General features: G+C 30.1%; 2 protein-coding genes across 2 annotated transcripts; one reads left to right on the top strand and one right to left on the bottom strand.

The window, feature by feature from the left end:
• The first annotated feature begins 1,401 nt into the window (after positions 1–1,401).
• LOC125843282 (uncharacterized) lies at positions 1,402–4,051 on the top strand. Its single transcript, XM_049522505.1, has 3 exons — positions 1,402–1,872; positions 2,161–2,493; positions 3,125–4,051. Exons 1-3 carry the CDS (start codon positions 1,402–1,404, stop codon positions 4,046–4,048), a joined length of 1,728 nt encoding a protein of 575 aa, XP_049378462.1. The 3' UTR covers positions 4,049–4,051.
• Positions 4,052–11,384: 7,333 nt separating this feature from the next.
• Positions 11,385–12,963, bottom strand: LOC125841775 (uncharacterized). Its single transcript, XM_049520942.1, has 4 exons — positions 12,739–12,963; positions 12,544–12,658; positions 12,344–12,464; positions 11,385–12,254 (listed from the first exon to the last, which is right to left on the bottom strand). The coding sequence occupies exons 1-4, from the start codon at positions 12,834–12,836 to the stop codon at positions 11,521–11,523; spliced, it is 1,068 nt and encodes a 355-aa protein (XP_049376899.1). The 5' UTR covers positions 12,837–12,963; the 3' UTR covers positions 11,385–11,520.
• Positions 12,964–13,283: the final 320 nt, after the last annotated feature.

The following is a 13,283-nucleotide window of genomic DNA, read 5'->3' as shown; positions in this document are numbered from 1 at the left end:
AATAAACTGGACATGTTACCCCGCTAAATTTGACATTCCAAACTCAATGGAATCATCAGATTTCCAAACAGAGGTCAAATGATGGAATTACCCTCCTGGACCACTTGTAAGGCTTAAAACCCAACTTTTCACCCAAATGCCCAAAACTGAACCGAAGGCCTCAGAAACCTTACCAACCACCTTACTAGCTCAAACTTGATGTTTCGGACGCGATGAAACTAACGCAATTCCCATCCGATGCTTGAAGCTAAAAATGTTGACCAAAGTCAACCATATCGAGAATTGTCAACTCAAAAGGGTCAAAATCACCAAAAACACTCGGACGCATAGGGGACCACACCAACCATTCCTGCAACACAAATAAGTATGAAAACGCTAGGGGGGGAGCAAAATGGTCATTTCAAAATTAAAAGCAAATTCACAAGAAATGAGAAATTACAAATAACTTATTACCAACAACTTGCATTCAAATCCATAAAGTAACTAATCTAATGTACAAGATTTATTATTTATTAAATATTATCTAAGGGTTTACAGTATTTGTGCAAAACATGAAAGGTGTTATCGTTGTTTTCAATACATGTGTCTAACTTTTATATTCAGACCACTTAAAAAAATGTTCTTTTTATAATTTAACAATATCTCACAATGCATATTTAAGATCACAAGATTGAATAATATTTTAATACATTATTCATATTTTTAGTTGAGAACAATAAAATTTAAAAAACTTTTGTCCAACCAACTAAAACAAATAAATGTAAATGAAAGAAAATAATAAAAATATAACAATGGAACTAAACGACCCCTTAGAACACCAATTTAATTTAACACGTTTAGAAAAGAGGCGAAGACGTGAAAGAAAAGGGATGGGATTGGGATGGAACAAAAACAAAATCTAAAACAAAAATATGCAGTCTTCTCGTGTTTTTTTTTTTTTACACGAATATTCCAAATCTATGAGATGATTTGGTACACACGCGTACTCCCCACGTGTTGAAATTCCTTTCCCGCGTTAACGTGTTCCTTCTTCATTGGTCCAATGACACCACACCTCTCCTTTTCTTAATTTACTACCTCTTTGTTCCATTTTATATGTCTATCGTTTGATTTGATATAATATTTAAGAAAATAAAATTAAGATTTGTGATTTAAATTAATCTTAAATTATTTTATGATTAAAAATTATTTCATTAAAGACAAAAATTGTTATTATTTTTAATTATAATAAAATGATTTTTTTTAAATAGAATTAAATAAAAAAATGTGTCACATAAAATAGAACGGAGAGAATACATTTTCTCATTTCCTTCATTCCTCTGTTTTATTGCTTATTAAGGAAACTATATTATATGTATCTTCTCTTACATACACATTTATTTCTGTGTTTTTATTTTTGAAATGGCGGTGACTAGGAAGTATAAGGTGAAAATGAGGCCATTGAAGCTAGAATTAGGAGTTGATGATTTGGATAAGGAAAATCAAGAATCAAGAAAGGTGAAGATGATGACAATAGAGATGAAATGGAAAGGAGAATCCAAGTTTGGTTTAGTCCAATTTTATAAATATAAGAAAGATTTCACAAGTCGGAGATTTATGAAAGACAATTCTGTTAAATGGGATAATGATGCAGATGAGTTTGAGAATGTTTGTTGCTTTACAGAGGTTTCTGGTTGTTATCAGAGTCTAAAATATTCGCCCTGGGATGTTTATTTTAATGTCTTGTACGCAACTAGTTTTGAGAAAATGGTGGTGATTGGGAAAGTGGTTGTTAATGTAGCTGAATTGGCTGCTAAAAGGATGTGTCTTGTTGAAGAGAAGCTTCCAATAACTTTAAATATTGGTAAAACTTCCGTATCAGCTATCCTCCATGTAAGTTTCATCATCTTCTTCTTCATTAGCTAGATCAATTGAAAAATGTCTAGTGCGATTGTTTATCTTTGAATATATTTTCAAAAGGGATAATGACTGATAATGAACTCAATTATTTATCTTTGAATATATTTTCCAAGCATAGTTTTTCTTGAAAATGAATAAATCATGTTCGTCTGTAAAGGAATTTTTAAATAAATACAAGGAAGCCTGGTTGTATTTTTAATTACCCCATCTGTTGTGATGATTATTATTATTCTGACTTTGTCAAATTTCAAATAACTGCAGGTCAACATTACATTTGGTGAGATGAAAGAGTCGGTAGGCTGTGTCCGTGACTGGAACGAGTCGAGACAGCTGCAATGTTTAGCAAAGAGTAGTAGCGTATGTGACAGAAAGGGATACAAGCTGAGTCAAGAAGATGAGTCATCTACATTTGAAGCAGAGGTACCGAAGGCAATTGAGTCGAGTTCAGAAACTCAGCCTGACTTAGTCAAGAAAGTTGGGTGGTTCTCTTGGAAGAGAAGGCGATTAAGTCTGAGACCCATCAGACCGAGTAAAGAAGAAGCATTGATTAAGAGGACTTGTAGCTTTGGTGTTGACTCACAACTCAATCAACAGGTACATTTACAAAAACACCTAACACACACTAATGACTCAGTCCTATATTATGTCTCTATTTGCTTATTTGTTTAACGAAAACAATATTTAATAGCCTTGGTCAAAAAGGGATTTGGTTCAACTACACTTTATTTATTCTTAAACATCTCATTACTTACACAATAATTGAAACGATAATGATAGATTTGAATAATAATGCTTTCTTTGTTAAGATTTCAATTTTGGTAACTTTCTTTTGAAACTTTTCAAGTTTGGCGAAAACAAATGTGTTGGCAACTCTGTCTTCCAAGATTAATTTTGTCCAAATATATGTGTTGTCATTATCATCCATTATATGAAATTCGGAATAAGTCAAGGTCAAATTTCACAATCAAATAGTTGTACATGTTTGGTTGTGAGCTGTATATTCATCTGAACTTGTAACTCTTTGTTGTAGGCAATGTCACATTATCGAACATTCCTATAAACTACATCTACCTTAGCTTGTTAATAAATAGTAATAAAAAAAGTACCAATGAGTTAATTCTGTTGTGTTTAGGCTGGATAAAAGTACAAATTTTATCCTAAACTAAAAAATTTCGTATAATATGAAACATTCCCCCTCTGATACTTGTGCATTTTTCACTAACAGATTGTAGAGAAGGCTGAACCTTCTGCTGAATCAAGCCACCAAAATGAGCCTGCTTGGGAAGTAAAGGAATTACAGAGTAGGGATAGGCAAACGAAGCTCAAAACCGAGGTCTTCTTTGCATCTTTCGACCAATGCAGCGATAAGGCTGCTGGAGAGAGTGCATGCACAGCACTAGTAGCTGTTATCTCCCATTGGCTGCAATCGAATAGAGTTGCAATGCCCACGAGACCAGAATTTGATAACCTCATACTACAAGGTTCCGCGGAATGGAGAAAACTATGCCAAAATGATACTTACATCAATGATTTCCCAAACAAGCACTTTGATTTAGAGACTGTCCTGCATGCTGGTATTCGACCTTTATCCATCTCGCATGATCAATCATTTGTTGGATTCTTCATCCCGGAGAAATTTGACTCATTACAAGGGGTAATGTCATTTGATCAGATATGGGACAAGATTAGTAGTGTCACAGATGGTATTGAATTTGAACCTAGAGTTTATATTATAAGTTGGAACGATCATTTCTTCGTATTGAAGGTGGAAGAAAATTCTTATTACATTATTGATACATTGGGAGAAAGGCTATATGAGGGTTGCAGCAAAGCATATATTTTAAGGTTTGACGATAACACAATGATATATGAGAATGTTGCAGAAGAGAAGTCACAGAAAAATGATACTAAGGATAAGGAAGAGATGATATGCAAGGGGAAAGAATGCTGCAGAGAATTCATCAAGAGATTCCTCGCGGCTATCCCTCTAAAGGAACTGGAGGAGCAAGAGAAAAAGGAGACAGTTTCTTATGTATCACTTCATCATCGATTGCAGATAGAGTTCAACTTGAGCTACTTGTTGTCTTCTTCGTCATCATCTTTGACATCATCACCTTTTTCTTCTTCTTCTACTACTTCTACACTTTAGAATGTACATTTAATTTGCCTAGTAGTGTGAATCTGTATTACAGTACTGCCAATTTGCAAATATGAGCATACTGATTCGAGACACCGTACACTCTGATGCTGTTAGAGATGCTACATCAAATATATTAGCCTGCGTCATAAAGGTGCTTCAAGAATGTTATGTATCATTAACATGATACCAATATGAACACTAAACACCAAAATTGAAAACATTAATAAAAATTAGCATTTTCTCGGTAAAATGGACTTGTTAGTATTCTTTTGGGTGTTGTGATGTTCAGTGAATCTGCATTTTTGGTGTAACGTTAAGACTTGTTACATTATTTGGTTGAATGTTGTGCATCGATGATAGAAAATATGCGTTCACTATTAGTCATGGACCAGGTCTTTTGAAAGAATAATAGTGCGGAAAATAATAACACAAGAGTTCACGTGAAAATCCCTCTGCTCAAGGACAGACAAAACTACGACCTATCTCATATGATTTCAACTCAACTCCATTATCCACAAATTTATCAAGTATGTTGGAGTTTTTAGGCTGAACTTCAACTCTATAAACATAAATAAAAGCAAGAAGAAGAGAAGAAATATCTTCTTGGGAAAGATTATTTTTCATAGAACTGAAATGTTGTTTAAATACAGAAAAATGCAATAACTAAAGCCTATATCTAGCAACTACTTTGCACATGATTCCATGATAAACAAAATCTTAAAAATAACAATTTAATTCCTAAACAACAACAACTAACTTAAATTGCTGCTGAAGATGGCTACAAAGATGGAGCAAATCCAGCAACTTCGATTGACTAGTTACTGCAGTAACTGAGGCAATTAATCAACAAAGTATAAGATAGTTCATTCACACTTCGTGATTATAAGTGAAATCATTTTATATGAGTCACATATATATTCCTCTTTTAAGATTATTAGACCTTAACTATCATGTAAAATCATGAAACACTGAACAACAATCATTAATAAATATAATTTATCAGTATAATTAAATCATCACACGCTTGTCAAAATGCTACAAGTCAATTCAACACAATTGTCAAAATGTAACAAGCCAAATGAAAATCATATCTACCTTGGCCTTGCAATTGCATAATCATTGCACATGCCAGGAATCACTAACACACCTCTTAGAATCATAAGTCTCACTATCATGTATATACAAATGCTAAAGGGTCTTAATCTTGTCCATCTAGTCATGACCTATAGGGGGACCCTAGGTGTACATTTATCATACCAACATGGTATCCGAGCCTGCATAAATTACTCTTACAAAGCTCACATCAAACTTGAGTCACTCATCATCCATAGAGTGGTTATATACTCACTTTACCTGCATATTTCAATATGCTAATCTCTCTAGTTACCACTCAGGGCAACACATCAAGCATAACGTAGACACAAGATCATCATTCATAACATCAACAAATAATCAATTCAACGATTTGCATGCTTAAACTTACAAAGCAACACTTAATTCCATCATAAACAACAACAACTATGCCCAATACCAATCAACATGCAATAGAACTCACATTACATATAAGCAATTAAGCAATGTCGTCCAATTTCAAGTAAACCATATTCTGGCTCACCCGACGAATTGGAAGCGAACAAGCTAAATTATCAGTCCTCCCTTTTCTCAATGCCTTATAGAATGCTCAAAGTCTAATACAAATAAAGTATAAGGTCATTTTAACCCCCTATTTACTCAAACGAAGTTCTTGGATATTTAAACCCACCTAATTCTACTTTTTTAGAAGGTCTAACGAATAATTAACGGATTATTCTATCAAATCGGAGGTTTTCATGATCAACTCAATCTGATTCATGAAGTTTTAATTCTATTAACCTCTCTTGACCGTTCATATATTTAAGAACCCATTTTTGTGGGGTTTCTAGGTTCCCAAATATTAAAATTAAAGTCTAAATTTACAATTTCATGCTAGAATACTAAATTCACCATAAATAAAAGGATTAATCGACTTAATCGAAGTAACAAAAATCATATCGAATCGACTTGCCTTTCGATTTTGGTCTTGCGACTAGTTATAAATATATAGTTGCACAAAGAGTGGCACCCACAACTTGTGAATGTATCAATGTACAATGTCTCATGTCACCCCAAAGGGACCTATTTAATTTCTTGTGAAGTTCAGGTAAAAGATGTCAAAATTTGTGGCGGGTCAGCTTTAGAATTAAGATACTATCAGATACTAACAAAGATTGTGGTATAGTGATAAATATTTCTTCATTTTTAATCAGAGGTCTCAGACTTTACATGATTCAAAATTTAATATGATTATCGAACACCAAATAAAAAAATCAAAGAAAAAAAAAGAAGAAGAAGAGAGTATAAGGCATGCTATGTATCATGGTCTATGAAGTGTGAAAGTCACTCATCCAACAGCAAAAAAAGGCCAAATACATGTACAGCTCCTTTAACTTGCCTTTTATGTTTCATTTTGGTAAATTCAACTCAATTTTATTTCATTCTAATTCTCCAACTTCATTTTTTCATGTATTATTTAAACACAATTTCTTTTTATCTATTATAAGTTTTCAACATATGTTAGACAAACATTAAAAGAATAAAAAGACATATAATCAAATAACATGACATTTACATTAATTGTATTCATTTATCATCTTTAAGCAATATAAGAATATATATTAAATAACTATATTCAATTAATTACAAATCTATTGTTGAGATCGATTAGTGATACAAGTTAATATAAACATCGAGTTTATGTTACTGTGAATACATCCATCTTTTTTCAATTTTTGTTGCATGAATAAAATATTTTTCATCATTCCAGTAATTATAATTTTAAATATTGATATGGTATCATTTTTCTCAATCTAGCTCTTTACGGATTATTCTAACATTTTATTTAGTCCTTTATAACATAGAATATAACTGATACTTTAAATTTTATATAAAAAATAAATTATGTAATTTTAAAAAATAAATATTATCTTTAGCACAGACAGAGATGAATAAAAAAGGAGGTAGATGAAGAAAATAAATAAATAAGCAGTATAGATGAAGGAAAAAATGGGATTCAAGAGAAGATAAAGAAAATAAATAGGGGAGAAGGTTATTAATAATAATAATACCGAATATCTATCTATATACAAAAGGAGAAGAAAAAATGGCACATGTCAGCACCACAAATTTTTAGTATTTTAAATAATTAATAATCAATAATTAAATAAACAAATATAGACATGTGTCAATAATTAGAATTAGAATTAGAATGACACATGTCAACACCACAAAAATAAAATAAAAATAAATAAATAAATAAATTTTAAACAAACTATTTAAAATACAAAAAAATAAAAATAAAATACCAACGGACAAAAGAGTAAAAAAATGTTAAAATAGGTTATAGTAATAGAAAATGTAACAAAGAAAAAATAAAATAAAAAACGTGCATCAATCATTTTAAATAAATAAATAGCAAAACTACCTGCACAATAAGAAAATCTGTTAAATGAAGATATACTTTAGTTTTTAAAAAATAAAAAAATATATTTTAAATGTGTTTTTTTCAAAATAAGTAACCAACTCACGTAACTAATTTTAAAAAAATGGCAAAGTAGTTACTTTTTGAATTTGAATTTAAAGTGGTTACCTAAAACTACTCTACCCATTATCTCTATTCCTTATATATACATAAATAAAGTTCATTAAAAAAACTAATTGATCTTATTCTTCTTCAAATGTATAGTATTATTTGTTGAATTCTTTCCATTCTTCTTGTCTTCATCTTTTTATGGAGCGAATAGGTAGATTATTTGTGGGCTAGCCCAAAAAAAATGTTTGAATATACTTGCAAATAACGAAGTGAAAGTCCAAGAAGAAGAAGAACAATATTTATCAAAATGAAAATCTTCTGCAAATGATGATATTGTTAGATCTATAATGTCTTTTTGTGAAAAAAAAATTTGGTTCATTTTATTCAATTTGATTTGTTTTTGTCATATTTTGTACATAAATTCTTTAAATCAGATAATTGAACCATGAATCTATTCTTCTTCAAATGTGTAATGTTATTTGTTAAATTAGTTTCATTCTTCTTATCTTCATTGTTTATGGGGTGAATAGATAGATTATTTGATGGCTAGCCGAAGAAAATTTGAATATATTTGCAAATAAAAAAGTGAAAGTCCAAGCAAAAGAAGAACAATATTTATCAAACTGAAAATCCTCTGCAAATAATGATATTGATAAGTATAATGTCTTATTGTGACTTTTTAGTTTATTTCATTCAATTTGATTTATTTTTTGTGATATTATGTACTTAAATTCTTTAAATCAAATGAGTTTTATATTTTTATTTATTTACATTTGTAATCTTTGATATTTTTACGGCGATTCATATTTTTTTTTTAGATTGTACGTTATTTTTTAAATTTAATTTTAGTGAAGTTATTCTAATACTTTTTTTTTCATTTTCTGTAAATTTTTACTCAATCATTTACACTAACATGTTTTTGATTGTTGGATTATTGGTGATATATTCACATTTTTAAAATGCTAAATATGTGCAATTGAATATCTTAATTGCTATGGAATTATTAATATAATGTATCGATAAATGTAGAATATCATGATTTATGCATATTATTCCACTTTCTTATAGCTTTTTAGTAATATACTTGTGAGTGATAAAATATTAAAGTATGAACAAAATATTGTTCATTTGTTAAGTTAAATTTTATTTAAAATATAATTTTTTTAAATTGTTACTATACTTAAAATAAATGGTTTGTCTTTGAAATTTAGAACTTTCAAACCTATAGAATATACAACTATTCTAAATATTAAATATACAGAATATGCACCATTGTATAGAAGATCGAGACAAATAGTAACGTGTTTCAAAATATTATATCAAAGCGAATTCAAAATCAAGATATTTTTTTTATAACATGGAATGCAGACATTTTTAAAAAATATAGAATTTATATAAATTTTATTAGGGATTATAAAATTATTTTTAAAATGATAAATTAGTTATTTTAAAATTATTTTTCAAGGCGAGCAGCTGAAGAAGAAGACTGATTGACGCAGCAAGAGATCGCCTCACTTTCCTTTATGAGAATGTCAATTTTTTATTCTTTCCTTTGCTCTTTTAAGTTGGGTTTCTTAATTATTTTTTAATTGTTTTGTTCTTTCTGTTAAATGGCCGGTTGATCCAGACCATATCACGGGAGGTGTATTTTTTTTTTTAATAAAATGGGCCTTTTTGGCCTTCTCTTTAAAAAAAAATTATAAAGAAATTTGTAATTTTTTAAATAATTGAAACTTACTAATTAAAAGTTCAAATTTTGAATTTAATATTCATAGTTTTTGAAGATAGTTACACTTTTCTGACTTTATCATAATTGTAAGATAATTATATAACTAGAAGGTACTCTCTAATAGTGCATGCAATTATTTTGTTTGTTCAAAAATATTTTTATTTATACGTTACCTCAATTTTTAACTCAATTATGTAGAAACTTTAATAGTAATCATAAATAATTTCGATCATTATTATTAATAGAACATTAGAAGAATTATTACTAAAGGTATTTGTGTTAATAAAAAATTAAATTGTTGTATGTATTATTGCTATATGACTAAAGAAAATAACACCAGGAAGAAAATAGTAAGTAAACATTATAAGTTGTATTGAAATATATTTAAGTTAATAAAAACATAAATTGTTGTAAGTATTATTTTTTATGATTAAACAAAAATAACAGTTTGAAGAAAATAATAAATAAAGATTACACGTTGTATTAAAATAATAAGTACTAAAAATTATGATAAATTTTATAATAGTCATAAAAGGAATTTACGCAATAATTACTATAATAGAATACTAGAAAAATTGATAAGTTCCTCGACATATAATCATTGATAAAAAGTTAAATTATTATTTTCTTTTTCGAAAGTTTAAAAGTAACTTATTCAGTATTTGTGATTAGTTATTTTCAATGATTAATAAAAAATGTATATATCATGAACATGTTTCTATTATTATATGACATTATTTTATATTGACTCTATTTTAAATTACTTTTCTATTATCGTTTGACACAAATTTAAGAATGTAAAGAATATTTTGAATCTTTTGAATTTGAAAAAAAATATATGCAAAATATATTAACATGTCATTTAGTCTTATGATATTTTACCTTTCATGTGAAATATTTTTGACTAATAAATTGTTAATATGAAAAATATATTAATATATCAATACAACATAAAAATAATAAAGGACAAATATGTAAAAATATTTCAACTAATTGATGTTTCATGAAATTAAATTAATCATAAATTCATATATAGCCGCACAACGCATGGGTACATATACTAGTTAGTGTTATAAAACACCCATCGTACGCTTCAATCTCCCCAATTTGTTTAGTCAGCACTCAACATTTTGTATTTAAATGGTACATGAAAAATGAAACAAAATTTAGCTGGACTGCCAAAATGAAATTTTAAAACAAGTTAAAAGAAATTGTATACGTGTTGGGCGGACCATAAAAGAAAGCAGGTCATGTGCAAAAGTGCAGTCTTTGGTTTGCTCAAAAGGAAATACTAGTAGAAGGGACCAACAAGGATTTTGATGGAATGGTAAGTACTTTTTCATCCTTAATCAGAGGTTTCGGGTTCGAGTCTCCATGGATATGTAGTCGTCTTTGTTAGGGAGCGTTATACCCCAAATGTGAGACTTCTCGACACGAATTTGAATTTAATCGGACTCTAATGTGAATACCTGACACCAAATGAAAAACCCAAAAAAAAAAAGAAAAGAAAGAGAAATACTAGTGGAAGGGGGTCCATTTATCCCCATTTCAATGAGCAGTTCTTGTAAAATGACCTTTCAATTTAGTTGAAAAGCAACAAGGTCCCAATCCATCCATAACTTCATCTCTTATTGATCACTGCTTCAGTACATCAACAGTGTATATAGTTAAGTTTTTCTAGGACCATTGTCTTTAATCATGGATCTTGAATATACAATCCCAGTTGGTTTTAAGCAAGAAAATGCCCCTACCTCTTATTAAAGTACATATATACTCAATGAAGAATCAAAGAAAAGTAGCACTTGATCATTCTTCATGGATTTGAATATCAACACTTCTGTGAAAAAGACACTTAATTCACTTATAAAGCACTAAGGCCTCTATCAATCACTTTATCCTGACTCTCCCAACATAATTACTGCTACTGTTTATATTGTAGTCTGATTTTGGGACCATTTTGGCTTTGGTTCTTCAATAAGTGGAGTTTTATGCAAGAATACACATCATGATTCTTGGAACACATTGAATATTAGTAGTAATTAACACTTCAAAATTAGGGACATACAAACAAACCTCATCAAAAGGAAATGCAAAACTACTACATCCAAATTTGTCAAGAGAAATACTGAAACCTAAGTTGTTAATCTAGGACCTGAATTTGTTAAAAGGACGCTTCACTGGCCAATATATCTGCTGATCCTCACCATGCTTTCTCTTCGCCAAAACTGACTTTATATTCAAATTTTGACTATCTGAACTCATTGAAGATGATTCAAACTGGTTTTTATCAGCATTTTCGTTCAAAAAGAATGACAACCCTCTGTTGAACTGTGGAGATAGATCATTCAACTTGCATACATCACCAGCTTTTTCATCCTCACATAAAGCGTTCTCAACTCTAGTGCAGGGAACCAAAAACGAACCCAAACGCAGCGATAAATCACACCCTATTACAGTCTGATTTTCAGAAACATCTTCAAAATCTGTCCGAGAAGTTTCACTTGACGCGTTTAAGTTACATGACAGAGTATTTCTTAGAGCAATCTTCTTGTTCTCATCCATAAGCTGAGCATTTGATTTGTCATCACTTGTGGAGCCAAATTTGGGACCGGAAGGTTCAGATTGACAACCATTATACAAAGGATATATAGAACAAGAAGAAGGCGAAGTACGGGTAGTCTGCATTGGTAATTTCAGAGTTGAGAAAGGAAGCATTTTGTTAGATTGTGGGTTTGAATTTTTGAGTTTTGAGAAAAATTGAATGTTAGGAAAAGGATTTTCTCTGTTTCTGTCATGTGAATTTCCATTAGCCTGTGGAGTTGGATAATATCTTGGACAAGTGTTCCTTATTCTTTTTGGTGAGATCAAATGCAAAGCAGCTACGAAGAAAGCGAAAAAGATGATTAGCTCAAATCAACATAACAAACAATTACTACTATATCAAACCAGAATTTTCAATTTAGGGTACCTTCAATACAAGGTTGTAAGAGGCCTCTAGACTTAGATTCATCTTTGTATTCTCTTCTAATGATAGTGTCAATAGCATCATTCAATCTATCCCAAAGTGTTTTAAGATCCATATACTCAGCCTAAACAAACAACATACATATAAACAACACATAATTACAAATAAATAAAGTTAATCAGAAGAAGGGGAAAAGCAAAAACCTCAGAATTGGCTTTGGAATACATAATTTCCTCAGCTCTAAAAACAACTATAGGAAGCTTCTCTTGCCATTCCATATTCTTCTTTGTTGCTGAGCCATGAACCTCATTCACAATCCTACCCACTCAAGAAAAACATAAGAAATCTTAAACAAAATTCCTCAAAATGATGTTGAAAAAGAAGAAAAAAAACAGTACCTGAAAATTTCTTGAATAAAGGAACCTCTGATTGGTTGGTGTGTATCACTATGCCAAGCTTTTTTAACACATTCATAAGCTCTTGTAGATTTAGGCATGTTGAAACAACAAGTAGAAGGAGAAAAGTACAATAAAGTAAAAATATATATATAACTAAAAATGGCTTTAAATAATCTTTGTGATTACATCTTTCACCTATGGAGTATCTTGGGTTCTCACCACTTTAATATTTGCAGTTTTTTTTTTTTCTGTCATTCACTCAATAATTCATCAAGTGGGGTTCTGTGGGAAGATTTTTTTAATTAAAAAAATCATTTTTTTTGTGAAGAGTCTTTGATGAGTGTCCCCCACTGAAACACATGCCTGCATCCCCAGGCCCAAAGGGTCTCTCTCACCTTTGCTCTCTTTCCTGACCATTCATGAACTTTTGTCTTTGTGGGGTTGGGGGACTCTCAAACTAAGCCCACAGACAAAGGACCCACCATTTATCCTATTTTTTTATGGATTGCATTCGACATAAAATTTAAATGCCTAATACACAGTTG

The sequence above is a fragment of the Solanum stenotomum genome, chromosome 10 (genome assembly GCF_019186545.1).
Source record: "Solanum stenotomum isolate F172 chromosome 10, ASM1918654v1, whole genome shotgun sequence".
Lineage (NCBI taxonomy): Eukaryota > Viridiplantae > Streptophyta > Magnoliopsida > Solanales > Solanaceae > Solanum > Solanum stenotomum.
Note: the sequence above shows the minus strand (reverse complement) of the source record. Positions and strands in the feature narration are given on the sequence as shown.